Source organism: Heloderma suspectum, chromosome 9, assembly GCF_057233095.1.
Source record: "Heloderma suspectum isolate Gila_16-S chromosome 9, 16-S_ref, whole genome shotgun sequence".
In the NCBI taxonomy this organism is placed as follows: domain Eukaryota; kingdom Metazoa; phylum Chordata; class Lepidosauria; order Squamata; family Helodermatidae; genus Heloderma; species Heloderma suspectum.
Genome location: NC_139466.1, coordinates 5,279,072 through 5,300,518, shown reverse-complemented (window position 1 = coordinate 5,300,518; position 21,447 = coordinate 5,279,072). Strand labels below are relative to the sequence as shown.

At 46.4% G+C, this 21,447-nt stretch overlaps 1 protein-coding gene across 1 annotated transcript in view; it reads left to right on the top strand.

Moving 5' to 3' along the window:
* The window catches only part of GPC3 (glypican 3), a 263,829-nt gene that overhangs the window by 146,429 nt on the left and 95,953 nt on the right, over window positions 1-21,447 (top strand). The window contains exon 3 of the mRNA XM_084813591.1: window positions 3,944-4,638. Within this exon, the coding sequence (XP_084669717.1) occupies window positions 3,944-4,638 (695 nt within the window). The remainder of the gene's footprint in view (window positions 1-3,943; window positions 4,639-21,447) is intronic.

The following is a 21,447-nucleotide window of genomic DNA, read 5'->3' as shown; positions in this document are numbered from 1 at the left end:
CGGCCGCCTCCCATGGACCCAAGGGAAAGAGGGAGGATCTCTCCCTAGCTCATAAGTTCTGGGTCTTCAAGTGACTCTCTTTCAACTGGGGATCAGCTGCCTACTTGAAGCTTAGGCCACTCTGCTGTTCCTTGCTTTAGTCGCTGGTGATTAGCATCTGAAAGAGTCATTAAGTTGTAAAAGGATTAAAGCTTTGAAAAGAAATCCTTTCATCTGTGTCTTGAGTTGGCTATTGGAATCTACTGAGAGAGGCCACCAAGGCGCTCCTGACATGTGTCAAGCCAGGCCTGTCCTCCGACACCCCCACCCCCACCAAGGAAGCTTACAAAGCTGGCAAATATTGTCCGTCGGGTGACGTCACGGCTTCTGTGAAGAGTGCCGGAGGCACAGTGCCCCATGTTCCTGCTTCACTACTTTGATGGACAAATAATAGTCTGACCTGTTGTGGGGCAGCTTCTTGGACATCAGTGTTCTCCTGTTCTCAGTTGTCCTCTACTCTGGCTAGGACAAATGAGCCGCGTTGGCTGGAGTCACCTCTCTGTTTTTTGTCTTCATGCTCCAAGCTCAAGTCAACCAACCTAACTGCTGTCATCTTATTTGTACATTTCCCACAATACATTGTGCTTAAAGCGGATCACAAAAATAAATGTGATCGCCTTAATTGTAACACATTGCAATGCAACATGAACTCAATTACAGTTCCTTTAAAACATAGCCAAATTGGAATACACAAAGGACAGACCAGTGGGCCAGTTAACAATATCCAGCATCAATAATAACATACGTATGTTCACATTAAACAATTCGCTAAACAGTTCACGTTAAGAGACCTTACAATAAAGGACCGTGTTGGTAACGAACTTGCCGCAAAAATGGGAAAGAAAAACCCACTAGGTCCTCTCAAGCAGCAGACAGAGACCCTCCTGTCACCAGGGTCCCAAATCCTGAGCAAAGTAAGAGCACCCTCTTTCTCATGGGATTTCGCCATCTGTCTGTCTCTCTTTCTCTCAATTATTTTTAAATTATTTTGAGATTTGCAATAAAAAAAACTACAAAACTTTTACTGCAAATGGAAGCTCTGAAAATGGGGTGGACCCTAGATCACCTGGGGAGGCGTAGAATGGAAAGGTGGGGAAAAGGGTAAATCCCACACTTTAAAACTTAAAGATAACTTTGCTAAGGGGCTGATCTGGTCCCCTGCCACCACTGCCTCCTCTGACCTGTCAGCTGTGAAAGGCTGTGTATATGCAGCACCATCTTGTCAATTACCTTGTATGTTTTGTAGTACACTTTGTTCTCTTTGACAGCTGAAACATACAAGGCAATAGACAAGTTAAGGCTATATATAGTTTAACAGCCTCAATTGTGCACCTCCACAATTGCAAAAAACTGATCATAAATAAATTACAAAGACATTTGCACACATTTCTGGGGCTGAAAAAACAATTTAAAAAAATCCTGCCCATTTTGCGTAAATATCAGGGCGCAATTTTTTTATTTTTGATTTTTTAAAGCTCCAAAAGCAACTGGGGTCACAAATGGAGCGGGGAGGGGGGCTTGGTGGGTTCTGCCGCCAGGTGCCCTGGGATACGTGCCAGAGGACTGCGGGGCAAAACAACCCCCAGTGAGCCCAATTGTTTGTTGGGCTCATGGTGGCTTCTGACAACAACTCACACTGCATAGCTTATTTTGCGGGGGGAGGGAGGGGTTGTCGTGTCGTGCAAACTCAGCCAGAGTCTCTCTCCTCCCCAACATGGCCGCTGTCTTGATGCAAGAGACGGCATGGGGCTTAAAGTGCCTGATGCTCAATAAACTCTTGCTTCTTAGCATGTGATTTGTTCAAATTTAATGGCAAACCACATTACGGTAAAGTTGCAGGCGCCATGAACTAGGGGCGGTATCCTTTCCGTCTTCTGAAGTGACTTAAATGTGCAACTCTGGCTGTGTGTGGAAACCCTGTGGCAAAGGCTACTGTAACTCAGTCTCCAGTCATATACAAAATGTGCTTTGGGCGCAGGGTCGGGGGGCAGAGGAGAAATGAAGCATTATGGCTTTAAAATGTTATATATATGAATATTTCATGGGAAGTATTTTCATGCACGCTGCATCCCCCCCCACACACACATTCCCGAGCTGCAGAAGTTGAAAGCTGTTATGCCAGAGAGAGTTTGCGACCTGTGGCCTCTGGGCCTGCTTGTGTCTCTTTCATCACTTTATTAATGGTGCCCGGGGGGGATGGGAGCTCGAGTGGTGTGGATGTTTAGCATTAAAAAGAATTTAATACCTGTCTGTCATAAGTCCCTCTTCTCTTTCAACATGTTCATTTACATGCTGGCCGATGGGGGAAGAGTTGGGATTTTATTACTAGAGTGGGAAAGTCATGCATGGCTCTGGATGCAGACTTGCACAGCTAGGGGACAAAAGCAGCGCGGGGCGTGTGGCTTTTCCACCCAGTGGCTTGCATGGAGTTACAGTATAGAGCGAATGTAAGTGCTCTAGCACCGTTCTTCTGAATCAACCCAGCTCTGAGTCAGCAGGAACTGCAGGTCTGATATGGCTTGAAACAGAGGGAAGTGGACATGGGGTAGGATCCAGCGTTGTGTGGCTGCTAATGCTATGGACAGTGCACTAGCAGAAACCATTGCTCTTGCACAAGGTCAATAGCAATTGCTAGGGCAATGGATTTCCCAGGAAACCTGTCATGCTAGTAAGCGCTATTGACCTTGTGCAAGCACTGGTCTCCTCTAATGTGACATCGATAGCACCAGCTGCCGCACATAGAACCACAGAACAGTGGGGTTGGAAGGGGCCCACAAGTCCATCGAGTCCAACCCCCTGCTTAATGCAGGAATCCAAGTCAGAGCATCCCTGACAGGTGGCTGTCCACCTTCCTCTTGAACGCCTCCAGTGTGGGAGAGCCCACCACCCCCCTAGGTAATTGGTTCCATTGTCGTATTGCTCTAACAGTCAGGAAGTTTTTCCTGATGTTCAGCCGGAATCTGGCTTCTTGTAACATAAGTCCATTATTCTGTGTCCTGTACTCTGGGATGATCAAGAAGAGATCCTGGCATTCCTCTCTGGGACAAACTTTCAAGTAATTGAAGAGCACTATCATCTCTCCCCTCAGTCTTCTCTTCTCAAGGCTAAACTTGCCTAGTTCTTTCAGTCTCTCCTCATAGGGCTTTATTTCCAGTCCCCTGATCATCCTCGTTGCCCTCCTCTGAACCCTCTCCAGTTTGTCTGCATCCTTCTTAAAGTGTGGTGCCCAGAACTAGACACAGTACTCCAGATGAGGCCTAACCACTGCTGAGTAGAGGGGAACTAGTACTTCCTGGGATTTGGAAGCTATGCTTCTGTGAATGCAGCCCAAAATGGCATTTGCCTTTTTTGCAGCCACATCACATTGTTGGCTCATATTCAGCTTGTGATCGAGTACTGTGATGCAGTACTCCAGATGAGACCTAACCAGTTCTAAGTAGAGGGTAACTAGTACTTCATGGGATGTGGAAGCTGTACTTCAATTAATGGAGCCCAGTGATGACTGGATCCTTCCCAGGGTGGTAGTGGGATGTGGTGATGGGGCACCAGCAACCAGTGCAGACTTCCCTCCAGATGTTTTGGACTCAAAATCCCATCAGTCCCAACTAGCTTGGCCAATGCTCAGGGAATATGAGAGTTGTAACCCAGAACATCAAGAGCGCACCAGATTGGGGCAGGCTGAACTGAAGTGAGGTTATAGGGAGGCTCTGCTTCAGGACCAGTCTGGATGAGGGGCCCCAATTGGCCTTGAAAGTCACATCACATCACTGCTGTTAGCTCAAATGCTTTTAATTGATTGATTTATGAATTTCTTTAAATAAATGTAATTGATTTAATGTATACCTCACCTTTTCTCTAAACTGAGTTTATTGACCCCCTACTCCATTCCATTTTTGTTTTTCAGAAGCCTTTGAAATTGTAGTGCGGCATGCAAGAAACTACACCAACTCCATGTTCAGGAATTACCACCATGATGTAGCGGCCAGGGCTTTTCGATTTGTGGGCGAGTTTTTTACCGACATCTCTCTGTACATCTTGGGCTCGGACATCAATGTCAATGACATGATCAACGAATTCTTTGACAGCCTGTTCCCTTTGGTCTACCCTCAGCTGGTTGACCCGGGCTTCTCCGATCCTTCAGCAGAAACGGCTGAGTGCCTCCGGCTCGCCAGGCGAGACTTGAAAGTGTTTGGCAGCTTCCCCAAGGTCATGATGACGCAGGTGTCCAAGTCTCTGCAGGTGACACGCGTCTTCCTGCAGGCACTCAACCTTGGCATTGAGGTGGTCAACACCACCGACCACTTGAAGTTCAGCAAGGACTGTGGGCGGGCGCTGTTGAAAATGTGGTACTGCTCGCATTGCCAAGACCTCATGATGGCCAAACCATGTGCTGGGTTCTGTGGTGTTGTCCTGCAGGGTTGTCTGGCCAGCGTGGTTGAGATTGATAGCTACTGGAGGGAATACCTACGTTCTCTGGAAGGGCTGACGAAAGGCATGCGGGGCATCTATGACATGGAGCATGTGCTTCTCAATCTCTTCTCCTTGATACGGGACGCCATCGTCCACATGCAGAAGAACTCGGGGAAGCTGGCAGCAACGGTGAGTTCCCCTATTTATGGTCAATCTACATGAAATACATAAGAAGCTGCCTTATATTGAGTCAGACCCTGGGTCCATCTAGCCCAGTATTGTTGACACTGACTGGCAGCAGCGGCTCTCCGGGGCTTCAAGCAGGAGTTTTTCCAGCCCTTCCTGGAGATGTTTTTGTTGTTCAGTCGTTAAGTCGTGTCCGACTCTTCATGACCCCATGGACCATAGCACGCCAGGCCCTCCTGTCCTCCGCGCTCTCCCGGAGTGTGCTCAGGTTCATATTCATTGCATCGGTGATGCTATCTAGCCATCTCATCCTCTGCTGTCCCCTTCTCCTTTTACCTTCAATCTTTCCTAGCTTCAGGGTCTTTTCCAGTGAGTTTTCTCTTTGCATTAGGTGGCTAAAATATTTGAGCTTCAGCTTCAGTATCTGTCCTTCCAATGAGCACTCAGGGTTGATTTCCTTTAGGATGGACTGATTTGACCTCCTTGCAGTCCAGGGGACTCATAAGAGTCTTCTCCAACACCACAGTTCGAAAGCATCAATTCTTCGGCGCTCAGCCTTCCTTATAGTCCAGCTCTCACAGCCATACATTACTACTGGGAAAACCATAGCTTTGATTAGACGGACCTTTGTCGGCAAGGTGATGTCTCTGCTTCTTACTATGCTGTCTAGGTTTGCCATAGCTTTCCTCCCAAGGAGCAAGCATCTTTTAATGTCATGGCTACAGTCACCGTCTGCGGTGATTTTGGAGCCCAAGAAAATAAAATCTGTCACAGCTTCCATTTCTTCCCCTTCTATATGCCAGGAAGTGATGGGGCCAGATGCCATGATCTTAGTTTTTGTAATGTTGAGTTTCAAACCAGCTTTTGCACTCTCCTCTTTCACCCTCAACAAGAGGCTCTTTAGATCCTCTTCGTTTTCTGCCATTAGGGTGGTATCGTCTGCGTATCTTGAGGTTGTTGATAATTCTCCTGGCAATCTTAATTCTGACCTGTGATTCATCCAACCCGGCATTTCTCATGATGTGTAGTGTAGTGTAGTGGCAAGAGTGTTGGGCTGGGAGTCGGGAGATCCGGGTTCTAGTCCCCACTCGGCCATGGAAGCTCACTGGGTGACTTTGGGCCAGTCACACACTCTCAGCCCAACCTACCTCACAGGGTTGTTGTTGTGAGGATAAAATGGAGAGGAGGATGATAATGTAAGCCGCCTTGGGTTCCTTGCAAGAGGAATAAAGGCGGGATATAAATGCAATAATAAATAAAATAAAATAAATGATGTACTCTGCATATAAGTTAAATAAGCAGGGCGACAATATGCAGCCTTGTTGTACTCCTTTCCCAATTTTGAACCAATCGGTTGTTCCATGTCTGGTTCTTACTGTTGCTTCTTGGCCCTCGTACAGGTTTCTCAGGAGACAGGTAAGGTGGTCTGGTACTCCCATCTCTTTCAGAATTTGCCAGAGTTTGTTGTGATCCACACAATCAAAGGCTTTAGCGTAGTCAATGAAGCAGAAATAGACATTTTTCTGGAATTCTCTTGCTTTCCCCATGATTTATTTATTAAATTTATTAATCGCCCATCTGGCTGGTCATCCAGCCACTCTGGGCGATGTACAACATATAACAAAACAGTTTAAAACAATAAAATTCTACAATAAAAACATTTTCTAAAATACCCTAACCCACCCCAATTGCCTGCCTGAACACCCACGTTTTTAATGCACGGCGGAACCTCATTAAAGAGGGGGCATGACGGAGTTCCTTAGGGAGGGAGTTCCACAGAGTGGGGGCCACCACAGAGTGGGGGCCACCACAGAAAAGGCCCTCTCCCTCGTCCCCACCAGTCTAGCTGTCCTGGCTGATGCCATCCGAGGCTGATCTTGTTAAGCGGTCTGTCTGGTGTTGCTGGAGGCGCTCCTTAAGATAGGCTGTGCCAGAAGCATATAGGGTTTTAAAGGTCAAAACCATCACCTTGAATTTGGCCCAGAAAACAACTGGTAACCAGTGTAACTTCTTCAGCACTGGAGTGATGTGATCCAGCGAATGTTGGCGATTTGATCTCTAGTTCTTCTGCCTCTTCGAAACCCAGCTGCTGAAGCCTAGCTTGTAGGATTTTGAGCATCACCTTGCTGGCATGTGAAATGAGCGCAATTGTGCGGTAGTTTGAACACTCTTTGGCGTTGCCCTTCTTTGGAATTGGAATGTAAACTGACCTTTTCCAGTCTTGTGGCCACTGTTGAGTGTCCCAAATTTGTTGGCATATTGAGTGCAGCACTTTAACAGCATCATCTTTTAGGATTTTAAATAGCTCAGCTGGAAGACTGTCATCTCCGCCAGCTTTGTTGTTAGTAATGCTTCCCAAGGCCCACTTGACTTCACTCTCGAGGATGTCCGGCTCAAGTTCAGTGACCACACTATCATGGTTATCGGGGACATGAAGATCTTTCCTGTATAGTTCTTCTGTGTATTCTTTCCACCTCTTCTTAATCTCATCTGCTTCTGTTAGGTCCCTGCCTTCTTTGTCCTTTATCATGCCCGTCTTTGCACAAAACGTTCCCTTGAGATCTCCGATTTTCTTGAAGAGATCTCTAGCCTTTCCCATTCTGTTGTTTTCCTCGATTTCTTTGCATTGTTCATTTAAGAAGGCCTTCTTGTCTCTCCTTGCTATTCTCTGGAACTCTGCATACAGTTGGATATATCTTCCCCTTTCTCCCTTGCTTTTCGCTTCCCTTCTTTCCACAGCTACTTGTAAAGCCTCATCAGACAGCCACTTGGCTTTCTTGCATTTCTTTTGCTTTGGGATGGATTGAGTTGCTGCCTCCTGAACAATGTTACAGACCTCCGTCCATAGTTCCTCAGGCACTCTGTCTATCAGGTCTAATCCCTGAAATCTATTCCTCACCTCCACTGTATATTCATCAGGGATATGATTTAGGTCATACCTGAATGGTTTAGTGGTTTTCCCTACGTTCTTCAATTTAAGCTGAAATTTTGCAAGAAGCAGCTCATGATCTGAGCCACAGCCAGCTCCAGGTCTTGTTTTTACTGACTGTATAGAGCTTCTCCATCTTTGGCTGCAAAGGACATAATCAATCTGATTTCGATATTGACCATCTGGTGATGTGCATGTGTAGAGTTGCCTCTTGTGCTGTTGGAAAAGAGTGTTTGCTATGATCAGCGTGTTCTCTTGGCAAAACTTTATTAGCCTTTGTCCTGCTTCTTTTGGTACACCAAGGCCATGCTTGCCCGTTATCCTGGTGATTTCTTGACTTCCTACTTTAGCATTCCAATCCCCTATGATGAAGAGGACATCTTTTTTTGGTGTGAGTTCTAGAAGGTGTTGTAGGTCTTCATAGAACCGATCAACCTCAGCTTCTTCAGCATCAGTGGTTGGGGCATAGACTTGAATTACTGTGATGTTGAACGGTTTGCCTTGGATTCGTACTGAGATCATTCTACCGTTTTTGAGATTGTACCCCAGTACTGCTTTTCCCACCCTTTTGTTGACTATGAGTGCCACTCCATTTCTTCTAAGGGATTCTTGCCCACAGTAGTAGATATGATGGTCACCTGAATTAAATTCGCCCATGCCTGTCCATTTTAGTTCGCTGATTCCCAAGATGTCGACGTTCAATCTTGCCACCTCATGTTTGACCACCTCCAGCTTACCTTGATTCATTGATCTGACATTCCAGGTTCCTGAACAATATTGTTCTTCACAGCAAACCTGGGACCTTCTGCATGCAAAGCAGGTGCTCTAACATGAGGTGCTACAGCTCCTTGTTTCACCCTCACAGGGTTGTTGTGAAGATAAAATGGCCCTTTAATCAAAACCACGAGGACAGGAATCTTACTTTATTTTTAGGGGAAAGGTCATAGCTCAGAGCCCTGGTTCGATCTTTGGCATCTCCAGGTAGGGCCTGAAACCTTGGAGAACCGCTGCCGGTTGGAGTTGACAATGCTGGGCTAAGATGGACCAATGGTCTGAGTTGGCGCAAGGCAGCTTCCTGTGTTCCTGTGGGAGGAGAACCATGTAGGCTGTATTGGGTTCCTTGAAAGTGGAAAAAAGGCAGGATATAAATGGAGTAATGCATAAATAAGTAAATTTGACTAGTTCTTGAGGTAATCTCTGGGGCTGCTGGTGCCTCTTCCACCCTTTATTAATGGTGCGGGGGGCTGGTGGTGGTGGTGGTATGGGAGCCCAAGAGCAGTGTAGATATATTACTTTGGAGAGATGCAGCAAGGTGGTGTGGGTCTTTGGGGTGATGATGTTGGTAGGAGGGGGCAATTGCGCCATGGCCTGCTGTGAGCTCCCCATACACTGGCCACTGTGAGAGCAGAGCGTTAGGCTGGAATGGCCTTTGCCCTAATCCGGTGTGGCCACTCTTATATTCTTACGGGCACTAGAGACAACGTAACTTGCAGTTTAGACAAAATGAAGTCATAAAGCGCGATGAAGAATTTCTGCCTTACAACAGCTCTCTAATTGCAAGGCATTAGCTGACAGGAGGGGGAAGAAAGGCAGGTGATCTTAAGCAAATGACTTTTCTGTTCTGGGATTAATAACTCGTGAACAATTTACTGGTACATTAAAGGTAAACAAAGATTCAAATGGATAACCAGAGGAGACTCTTGATTAAGACACTTATGAAAAGGTGTGCGGCGTTTCATTTGTTTCTCACAGTGCAATCATCTATGGGGAAGAAAAGGTCCCTCCAGCAACAGTAAGGGAACAGAGCTGGGGTAGGCCACCTGGTGCCTTTCAGATGTTCTGGACTACAACTTCTATCAGTCCCAGCCAGCATGGCCAATGGTCAGGGATTATGGAGAGTACCAGATCACCTACCCCTGGAGTAGAGTTGAGGGAGGGGTTGGGGTTGGGGAGTAGAGTAGAGGGAAGGGGTTGACACACCTTTAAATCGTCCTAGTTCTATTTTCTGCCATTAAAGACATCTGAGTTTATTAATTGTATGACTACCAATCAATTAAATTTGCATACCTTTTCATATGAAAAGAAGGAAACCTACGTTGATATTAAATGATACATTGAATATCCATTGAAGAGGCATTCTCTCCCATGTAAGAGGGAAGGGCTCTTTAAGATAGTTAAACTATAGAATTCACTTCCACAAGATGTAGCGATGGCCCCCAATTTGGATGGCTTTAAAAGCGGATTGGACAAATTCCTGGACGAGAAGGCTATCCATGGCTACTAGTCCTGATGGTTCCATGGTGCCAACAGTATCAGAGGCAGTATGCCCATGTACACCTCTTGCTGGGGAACATGGGCAGGAGGGTGCTGTTGCATTCATGTCCTGCTTGTGGGTTTCCTGTGGGCAGCTGGTTGGCCACTGTGTGAACGGAATGCTGGACTAGATGGACCCTGGGTCTGATCCAGCGGGCTCTTCTTGTGTTCATATGTTAGGATCTGCTGCAACACACATAATCCTAGAAGAGGCATTATCTCCAGCATGTGAGAGAAAGGGGAATGCCTCTTTTGAGATGATGCCTCCTACCCTCATCTTTTGGTAATACTTAAATTTCAAAATACTTTTAACATGTTTTGCCTGTTTAAATTGGGCACATCTAAAGATGTGTTACAGCTAGGGATGTCAGAGAACTCTGAAATGGATTCAAATGACTTGTGACTGCTACGAATTCAACCTGTGGTTCCCACAGTGGACAGGCGTCTTCCGGGTCACGTCGATTTTGCGGACTTGCAGACTGTTTTTTTACTCTTTGGATACTTATGGGAATTTAGTCGTATGAAAGTATGGAAGTTACTGGAAAACAGATTAATTTATATGTCATTTTCTTCTGAATTTATATGCCATTTTCTTCTGAAGATTTCTCTTCAGTCTCTGCTGTGTAACACTAAGGAAAGTACGCAAAATATTGCACGCCAGCGAAAGTTATGTAAAATTGCAACTGACTTTTTGCATACTTTTCTTTTTTAAAAATCTATTTTTATTTTATTTTTATAAATGAAATAAACACTACCAACAATATAATCAGAGTCTTCAGTTTCCAACATTACAATATTCTAAGAAAAAGAAAAAAGGGAGGATAGCAAAAGAAGGAAAAGAAAAAAAAGACAAAAGGAAAAAAAATAATTATATTAAACTTCAATAAGAACAAACCAAATATCCAAACAGTCTTATAGCACAGGAATAGAAGCAAACAGTCCATTTCCATTGGCCATAAATTACCATTCAGTTAACACGTATTAATAAACATTAAAGGTTTAGCCAACAAGGGCTAGTAATAATAATAATCATCCCATAATGATGATGATGATAATAAAAAGGAGAGAGAGAAAAAAGCATTTTTGCATAATTTTCTGAAAGGAAAAAGAATCTGATTCTGTCACTGAGCGGACAATGGAATGAAAGACACCTGACAATCTGCAAAAACACGTGGAATGGATTAAACAAAATCCACACATCCCGAGTTAAAACACTGTCCTGTGCATGTCTACTTAAAAGTAAATCCTGTTGAGTTCCATGGGACTTAGTCCGGGGTAGGGATGCCAGGGTTTCCTCTTCAGGACTGCAACAGTCTCTTGCCACCCACAAGTGATTAAAACAAAGAAAATATTGAAAGGTGTCCTGAATGTTAAGATTCCACCCTTTTTTCCTAGCAGAGCTCCTGTGCATTTTAACAGCTGCATGATAGGCAGCAAGGAATGGAGCAGCTGGACCCATTCCTGCCTGGGTCTGCAGTGATAAGAAAGCGTGGCCTGCTGAATTTCAGCCTGTTACAACTGTTGGTCATAACACAGGCACTCAGCCAGCAAAAGGTTAGCAACCAATCCATAGATCTTTGCCTGCTGATGGGGTGTTGCACAGAGGTCTCCCTCTTTAGGCTGCAATTCCCACCCCCGGTGCTGTTTGTGGGTCATGCTTGGGGCATCCTTCACGATAGCTGCACTGACTTCACTACTGAGAGCAGTTAGTCCCAAAAGGCGACTACCTTAAAACATTGTTCTGCTAGCAATTCTGCGGAGAATGAAACTGAAAAGCGCCCCCTCCTTAGCGCACCGAAATAATGGGCTCACAGTGAACATATATTTGGATATATGTATGTGCTTCTACACATGGAAGGCTTTATGCTCAAGACTTGGCATTACGTATTCTCCTTTCAAGTAAAAGATTCGCCGGAATGGGTAGCAGTCACTTGTATCTCCTTTTCTTTTTCCACTTCCCGGAGTGAAATAGCTTCACATCTCCCGACAAATAAATTGAAATGAAATAAATGAATGGATAGCAATAAAAGCTGCCTTTGCGGTAGGCTGCAGCAGGAGAATCTCACATGGGGCTGCCAGCTGGGTTTCAGAATGATCTGTGTTGATTGGAGCCAAATGAACTTAACTCCCTGCTCCGTATGAGCGCCATTATTCATCTCCTTAACTGCTTTTCTACCCACTAATAAACTCTTTGGGTTCAAATTCCTGCTCACAAACGTATGTTGTTCAGAATGGTTCACACCACTGTAGTCCAAGGAGTAGTCTCTTGAACGGGTTGAACCTGTTTTGACCCTGTAAACGTACTAATGGCCGTACTGAGCAAGTCTGGGAAGGCCTCCTTCACACAGCGCATAGTTAAACCATGGAACTCGCTACCACAGGATGTAGTGATGGCCACCAATTTGGATGGCTTTAAAAGGGGGGTTGGACAAATTCCTGGAGGAGAAGACTGTCAGGGGCTACTAGTCTTGATGGCTGTGTGCTACCTCCAGTACCAGAGGCAGTGAGCCTATGTACACTAGTTGCTGGGGATCATGGGCGGGAGGGTGCTGTTGCGCTCATGCCCTGCTTGTGGGTTCCTGGTTGACAGCTGGTTGGCCACCATGTGAACAGAATGCTGGACTAGATGGACCCTGCGTCTGATCCAGCAGACCCTTCTTATGTTTTTATGTTCTTATGGCTGTTCCAGAAGTTACTCATCACTTCTTTTGCCTTTGACCTCAGGGACAGCATACCTAGTTAACTCCCCCGCCCCCCGCAATTTTATTCGTACAACAACCCTGTGTGGTAGATTAGGCTGAGAGATGGTGAGCGGCCCAAGGTCACCCAACAAGTTGTACAGCTGAGCAGGGATTTGAACCTGGGTCTCATTGGTCTCTGTGTGTCATTGTATACCAAGGGTGGGGACCTCTTTGAGCTTGAGGGCTGCATTCAGTTCTGGAGAAGTTCTCAGGTGCTGCATTCCAGTAGTGGGCCGGCGTAAGGGGGTGGGGCTAAAGGCAAAGGGGCATGGCCAAAATACCAGCATTTTTTAGCTTAGAGCACTTGCCAGTAACTAAGCCTTAGGAGAGGCATTGCAACCTTTTAGAATGGGAGAAAAAAATTGCAAAAACGCTGGGAAACCACAAATGATTGGTGATTGGGCGAAAGGGGGTGAGGCCAAGGTAAGGAGGCGTGGCCTTGTGGCGAACGCCAAAGGGCTGGATTTGGCCCATGGGGCTGAGATTCCCTATCTGTGTTGTAGACCACATTGGCTCTCACGCAGATCTGTGCAAGGTAGGAAGATGAGAAGATGGCTGAAGATGTGCGTCTTTAGCCCTATTCAGTCCTTTCCCAGGGCCGTGCTTTCTGGCCCATTCCCTGCTTCCTTGGCTGTCCATGCATTAGGGCCACGTCTGCAGGGGGAAAACAAATTGAATGCGTGCAGGCTCTCCCTTTGATCTGGTGTCCTCCATGATTGGGGGGGAGGGACACAGCCTGTGCATATTTGGCAGGCTTCCCCTCTGCAGACATGCCCCAATGCATGATGGGCAGGAGGAACTGAGGACGAGTGGTTGCGACCAGTGGGTACAGCCTTGCTTCTCACCCCGCTCCCCAGGGCTAACCACACAAGAGGGGAAATGACTGAACAGGAGTTTTGTAATGTCATAATGTTCAACTGTAGATCTGGCTTGTGCAAAATTAGCTAGAAGGCATTTGAAGGCGGGTGGGGGCATGTGTCCCTCCAGATGGTGTCGGGCTGCACCTTCCATCTTCCCTCACATTGGCTATGCTGGCTGGGGCGCCTCCATTCCTGCTATAGAGGATCATTTTCCCATGTTCCCCATCTCTGCTATAGAAGTTCACTTTCCCTCAGTCTGAATTGACTTGGCTTTGGGCCTTGATGTTGTTAAATAACCAGTCTGGCTACATACTGTGGTACCTCCAGCATCAGAGGCAGTCTGCCTATGTACATCAGTTGCTGGGGAACATGGGTAGGAGGGTGCTGTTGCACTCATGTCCTGCTTGTGGGCTTCCCATGGGCAACTGGTTGGCCACTGTGTGAACAGATTGCTGGCTGAGATGGACACTTGGTCTGATCCAGCAGGGCTCTTCTTATGTTCTTTTATGGGGTCTGTTGCAACACACAAACACTTAAAAATGTTTTTGCCTGTTTAAATTGGGCACTTGATGGCATCAGCTCACTATGAGACAGTTTTTTGAACATATTGTCAGGGTGGACACTGAGCCCATAGAATCCCAGAGTAGTTCTGATTCTGAGGAAGAGGAGTCGCTCCTGGGAGAGGAGAGCGCTCCTCTTTCCTAGGGCCAACAGCTGATGGAGATTCCTCCCACCAGCATTCCTAGCTTAGATAGCAGTCCTGGGAGTGACAGAGCGCGGGAAGCAGACTTGATGGACGCGCAACACCGACGCAGAGAGCGGCGCCAAATGGAGGGCGCAGAAAGGAGGCATAGTGTCCGGTTGGCGCGCAAACAACGGTTGCGCCCAGAGGATCCAAGGGAAAAGGGGAGGGACTCTCCCTAGTCCTTAAGTTCAGGGGTCTGCCAGTAATTCCCTTTCAAACGGGGGACAACTGTTCCAACGTAGGCCATAGGTACTCTGCTGCTCATATCTAGTTGCTAACAGTAGAGTTGTTAAGTTGTAAAAGAGGAATAAAGCTTTGAAAAGAATCCCTTTGTCTGTGTCTGGACTTGGCTACTGGATTAGACTGAGAGAGGCCTCCAAGGAGCCCTTGACACATATGAAGCTGCCTTGTACTCTTCAAGTTCAGATGTAATGTTCCTGGTTCAACAAATTAAATCACAAGCTGAGCCAACAATGTGATGTGGCTGCAAAAAAGGCAAGTGCTATTTTGGGCTGCAGTATCGCTCCCAAATCACGTGAAGTACTAGTTCCCCTCTACTTAGCACTGGTTAGGCCTCATCTTGAGTACTGTGTCCAGTTCTGGGCACCACACTTGAAGAAGAACACAGACAAACACAGTGTTTCCCGCCTCCACAGTGTTTCCCGCCTCCCAGCTGAGCAGAGCAGAGCAAGCTGCTCCAGCTGGTCCAGGGACTACAGAAGCAAGCAAGGTCCCAGAGAGCGAGCGAACAGGGGGAGCAAACAGGGGGAGCAAACAGGAGTTGGCCAGGGGAGTTTGGCACGGGAGGTCAAGGGGGAGGCCCCTAACTTTTTTTTTTTAATTATTTTTATTTTTTATTTTAACTAACTTTTTTCCATTTATTTGTCTTGTAACACACACTTTCACACCAGTGGGACTCTGCTTTTAACCTCTACTGAGTAGAGGAGCAGGCACAGGCTAGTCTAGAACAATCACAAAGCTAGACACAAAAAGGGAAAAGAGGCTATGGAAGGACAAGACTCTCCAGTGGTGGTGACCTGCAAGGTGTGTGCAATGTTTGTTTTCTTGCCTGAGAACAACATGGCCTACACCTGCAACAAGTGCAAGTTGATCACGCTGCTGGAGGAAAAAGTAAGTGGACTGGAGCGGCGACTGTCGACCTTCCGGGGAATAAGAGAACATGAAGAGTTCTTGGACAGAACGGGGGAACTACAGCAGCAAAGGGCAGACCAGAAGCTTGATGAGGTAGTGGGAAATGCTGAGGTGAGGAAAAATGGAGTAGAGGATACTCCTTGGAAAAGGGTGACAGTTAGGAGAAGAAGAACTGGACGCCACTCTGCACCAGTGGAAGCAGTGGAGCTGTGGAACCGATTCCAGGTACTTGCGGATGAGACTGGAGGACAGCCTGCAGAGGAAGAATCACAGGGGAACCTGCATGAGAGTGAGCAAGAGGCTGAAGGTCAGTCAAACAGAGGCGATGAAACCCAGGCCTACAAGAAGAAGAAGAGAAGAGTGGTAGTAGTGGGAGACTCCTTGCTGCGTGGGATCGAGACCCAAGTATGTCGCGAAGACCCATGGACTCGCCAGGTATGTTGTCTCCCGGGAGGACAGATTAGAGATGTGACTGAAAGGTTGCCTGCACTCATAAAGCCCACTGACAGGTATCCCTTTCTTCTCATCCATGTGGGAACAAATGATACCGCCAAGCGGAGCTACGAAGAGATCACGTCAGACTTTGAAGCTTTGGGAAGGAAACTCAAGAACTTTGGGGCCCAGATAGTTTTCTCATCCATCCTTCCAGTAGTTAGAAGAGGGATAGAAAGGGAACGAAAAATACTCCGGGTGAATGACTGGCTACGAAGGTGGTGCCGACGAGAGAGATTTGGATTCTGGGACCACGGGCTATACTTCCTGGAAGATGGGCTGTTGGCTAGGGATGGGTTTCACCTCACAAAGGATGGGAAGAATGTGTTTGGCCACAGCATGAAGAACATCAGGAGGGCTTTAAACTGAATCCTACGGGGAAGGGAGATGTAATGTTGGGGGTAACGATGGACATAGGCACATGCACTGCAATGGAGAGAACAGCTCTGATAGCACCCAATAATAGTCTTCAGACACATGTAGGAAGAAAGCCAGACTATGAAGCACATGGTCTTCGATGTCTGTATACTAATGCCCAGAGTATGGGAAACAAACAGAACGAACTTGAACTCTTAATACAAGAGGGAAATTATGACTTGATAGGTATAACTGAGACTTGATGGGATGACTCTCATGACTGGAATACAGCAATTGAAGGATATAACTTGTTCAAAAAGAACAGGAGGAACAGAAAGGGAGGCGGGGTTGCACTGTATGTGAAAAATACATATCTCTGCACAGAAATACAGGAGGAGGAGCTTGGTAGCCCCATCGAGAGCATCTGGGTTGAAATAAATGGAGCAAACAATAAAAGGAACCTGGTGGTCGGAGTCTACTACCGGCCACCCAATCAAGGAGAAGACAAGGATGAAACTTTTGAAAAGCAAATAGCCAATGTTTTAAGGAAGCATGATGTAGTAGTAATGGGGGACTTCAATTTCCCCGATATTTGTTGGGAGACAAATTCTGCAAAACATGGCCCCTCCAGGAAATTCCTGACTTGTATGGCGGATCACTTCCTCCTACAGAAAGTAGAGGAAGGAACTAGAGGATCGGCTATCCTTGACTTGATCCTAACCAACAGAGATGACTTAGTGGATAAAGTAGCAGTTACAGAAACTCTGGGGGAAAGCGACCATGTTGTACTTGAGATCTTGGTTCTAAGGGAAGCAAAAGCCGAGTGTAGTCAAACGCGTACCCTGGATTTTAGGAAAGCTGATTTTCATAAACTCAGAACAATGATCAGTAAGGTCCCATGGCAAGCAATGCTAGCAAGAAAAGGAGTCCAAGATGGGTGGGAGCTTTTAAAAAAGGAAATTCTCAAGGCACAATCACAAGCAATTCCAACAAGAAGAAAAGGTGGAAGACAACAGAAGAAGCCAATGTGGCTTCACAAAAAGCTTAGGGATGACCTGAAAACAAAAAAGGACACATATAGGAAGTGGAAAGTAACAAAGGCCAAGTAACAAAGGAAGGGTACAGGCAGATAGCACAGAATTGCAGGGATGGCGTCAGGAAGGCTAAAGCTGAGAATGAGCTGAGGTTAGCAAGGGATGTTAAAAACAACAAAAAGGCTTTCTTCAGCTACGTGCATAGTAAAAGGCAGAGGAAAGAAATGGTGGTTCAGCTATTAAATAAGGATGGAAAAATGATAACAGATGACAAAGAAAAGGCAGAGGTGCTCAATTCCTACTTTGGCTCAGTCTTCTCCCAAAAGAGGGTCTATGACCCCCCTGGCAAAGGCGAAGTAGTACAGGCTGAAGGGGCAGGATTGCAGCTTGAGATCGACAGGCATATGGTCAAGGAACACCTCATTACTTTGAATGAGTTCAAATCTCCAGGGCCAGATGAACTGCATCCTAGAGTCATAAAGGAACTGGCAGAAGAACTCTCAGAACCGCTGTCAATTATCTTTGAGAAATCATGGAGGATGGGGGAAGTGCCAGATGACTGGAGGAGGGCTAACATTGTCCCTATCTTCAAAAAGGGTAAAAAGGAGGAACCTGGGAACTACAGCCCAGTCAGTCTAACATCAGTCCCTGGGAAAATTCTGGAGCAGATCATAAAGCAATCCATCTGGAAGCACCTTGACAACAATGCCGTGATTACTCGAAGCCAACATGGAATTGTCAAAAACAAGTCCTGCCAGACAAATCTGATCTCACTTTTTGATCAAGTAACCTCCCTTGTAGACCGTGGGAATGCTATAGACATCATATACCTCGACTTCAGCAAAGCTTTCGACAAAGTGCCCCATGATATATCCTGATGAGCAAACTAGCTCAAAGTGGGCTAGATGAAACAATGATCCGGTGGATCCACAGTTGGCTACAGAATCGGACTCAAAGAGTGCTTATCAATGGGACCTTCTCAAACTGGGCAGAGGTAACGAGTCGGGTACCGCAGGGCTCAGTCCTGGGCCCAGTGCTCTTCAATATTTTTATGAATGACTTGGAGGAGGAGGTGCAGGGAATGGTGATCAAATTTGCAGATGACACAAAATTAGACAGGATAGCTAATACTTTGGAAGACAGAAACAAAATTCAAAGTGATCTGGATAGACTGGAGCGCTGGGCAGAAAACAACAGAATGACATTTAATAGGGACAAATGCCAAGTTCTGCACCTAGGAAAAAGAAACCAAATGCACAGTTACCAGATGGGGGATACGTGGCTGAACCACACTACAAGCGAGAAGGATCTTGGAATTGTTGTCGATCACAAGCTGAATATGAGCCAACAATGTGATGTGGCTGCAAAAAAGGCAAATGCTATTTTGGGCTGCATTCATAGAAGCATCGCTTCCAAATCCCGGGAAGTACTAGTTCCCCTCTACTCAGCACTGGTTAGGCCTCATCTGGAGTACTGTGTCCAGTTCGGGGCACCACACTTTAAGAAGGATGCAGACAAACTGGAGAGGGTTCAGAGGAGGGCAACAAAGATGATCAGGGGACTGGAAACAAAGCCCTATGAAGAGAGACTGAAAGAACTGGGCATGTTTAGCCTTGAGAAGAGAAGACTGAGGGGAGATATGATAGCACTCTTCAAGTACTTGAAAGGTTGTCACAGAGAAGAAGGCCAGGATCTCTTCTCGATCATCCCAGAGTGCAGGACACGGAATCATGGGCTCAAGTTACAGGAAGCCAGATTCCGGCGGAACATCAGGAAAAACTTCCTGACTGTTAGAGCAATACGACAATGGAACCAATTACCTGGGGAGGTGGTGGGCTCTCCCACACTGGAGGCCTTCAAGACGAGGCTGGACAGCCATTTGTCAGGGATGCTCTGACTTGGATTCCTGCATTGAGCAGGGGGTTGGACTCGATGGCCTTGTAGGCCCCTTCCAACCCTACGATTCTACGATTCTATAAAATGATGGTTTGTCGAAACAGGAACAAGCAGCAAACTCAAAATGCTGCACCGCCTCTGCTCTTGGTTTGATTTAAAAACACACTTTCTCCATGAAGTCCGAAGCAGGAAAACGGTAGTTTCAAACCTCACAACAAACCAGTATCCCTCTGTGGATTAAAACTATATGTTACCCTGGAATCTCCAACACACTGCCTGCAGACATCTTCTTGGTGCCTGCCAGACTTCTTGCTCCTCATGATTTTTATTTTGTTTCTGGTTTCATTTCTCTTACTAGGAGGCGGACAAATCAAAGTGCTGCCCTCAAGCACCATCTTTATTTGGGTTCAAAACATTGGTTTTCTGTTTTGGAGCTCAGACCCTGGCATTGTACTTAGGTTCTTGGGCAAGTTACTCTTCTTTTATTCTCACCAGTTTGCCTTCTGGAAATCAGTGTTCTGTGACCAGCCATGACCTTGCTGCAGCCCCCCTCCCCAGCAGCCATTATATGAATGGGAAAGCTTTCCATGGCAGCCATTTTGTGAGTGCGCTTACAACATGCTCTCAAAATTCTAGATGCGTCCATTGACCCATAAAAGTTGGGGACCCGTGGCTTAAACATACCAGGAAATGTGCTTTCCATCCAGGAATGCATGAGGAAGAGGGAGCACTTTAGTTCCTTGCTTGTTCCCACTCCAGCAAGCCAGAGTTTGTTTGGAGTGGGGACTTTGTGTCTGAACCGGGCCACTGAGTCTCTCCAGTCTACACCATCTGGCAGTAGCTCTCTGAAGTATGAGGTCCACCTGAGTAGGGATGTGCGAACTCACCCCTGTCAGGGTTCTCCGGACTCTTGCCCAGCCCCTGCCCCTGCTTGCCAGTCCTGGGACTGTGCTTGAGCCCCTCCCACTCTCGGTGAGCAGCCTGCACCCACCCCAGCGGCCTCGTCGAGCTCCACAGTCACCATTTCTAGAAAAAATAAAATGGTGATTGCAAAAATGTGCATGTTTTTGTAAGCATGAAAATGTGAACTTTTGCGAATGCACATAATCTAATGTGTGAAATGTGTATTTTTGCGAAGGCACACAGTGCGCGCACAAAAATGTGCATTTTCTGTAAAATACGCATTTTCATGCATGCGTCAATATGTACATTCACAAAATGCACATTTTTGCATTTGCAAATTTGCTCATTTGCAAAAATGTGCATTTTTGCAAGCGTGCAAATTTGCGCATTTTTGTGATCACCATTTTATTTCTCAGAAGATGTTGACCGTGAAGCTCGACAAGGCTGCTGGGGTGAGTGCAGGCCATTTGCCAAGCATGGACAGGGGGCGAGCAGGGCAGGGACTTGGCGAGCGGGGCTCAAGGGTGCGGGCAGGAGCAGGTCTGCTGGATTCCCGGACTGAATCGGGCGCCCACACCATCCCCACACCTGAGGACTTCTAACTGGAGATTGAACCTGGGACCTTCTGCATGAAAAGTGTGTACTGTGCCGCTGAGTTTTGGGCCTCTTGTATACCGTGTCAGCAATTTGGTTTGCATCTGACTTCTGGAGCTCTCAAGTTTAAAAGCTGCCTGTGTTTTTAAACAGCTGCACCTGCCGAATCCAGCAATTATTTATGTTGGCAAGTCTTCCTGACCCAAATCAATTTTCACACCTAATTTCCAGGCCCTCCCAACTTCAGTCGTTGAAGTGATGCTTTTAGCCACTCAGCTACAGCGGGGAGCGGGGAGCGTGTAAGTACGGTGTGTAGTGGTTAGTGCCGTTAATTTGTGGAGGGATTCAATTTTACTGGGCTGTTTTGCCATCTCATTTATTTACTGGCAGACTGCATATTTCTGATATATTGACCCCTGTCTGCCAGCAGATAAGTTTTAAGCTGCCATTCCCAATGACGCAGAGTATACCAGGCTGTCTTCCCTTCAGAGCCGGCAATTAATTTTTCCTCCTGAGTAAGAGCTGGAAATAGGGCTAAGCTGAAATGGGAGATGGTGCTTTTCATGAACAACTTTTTCTGATTTATTTATTTATTAAATTTATTAATCGCCCATCTGACTGGTCACCCAGCCACTCTGGGCGATGTACAACCCACCATAAAACAATTTAAAACAATAAAATTTTACCATAATTTTTTTTTTAAATACCCTAACCCACCCCAAATGCCTGCCTGAACAACCACGTTTTTAATGCACGACGGAAGCTCATTAAAGAGGGGGCATGACGGAGTTCCCTA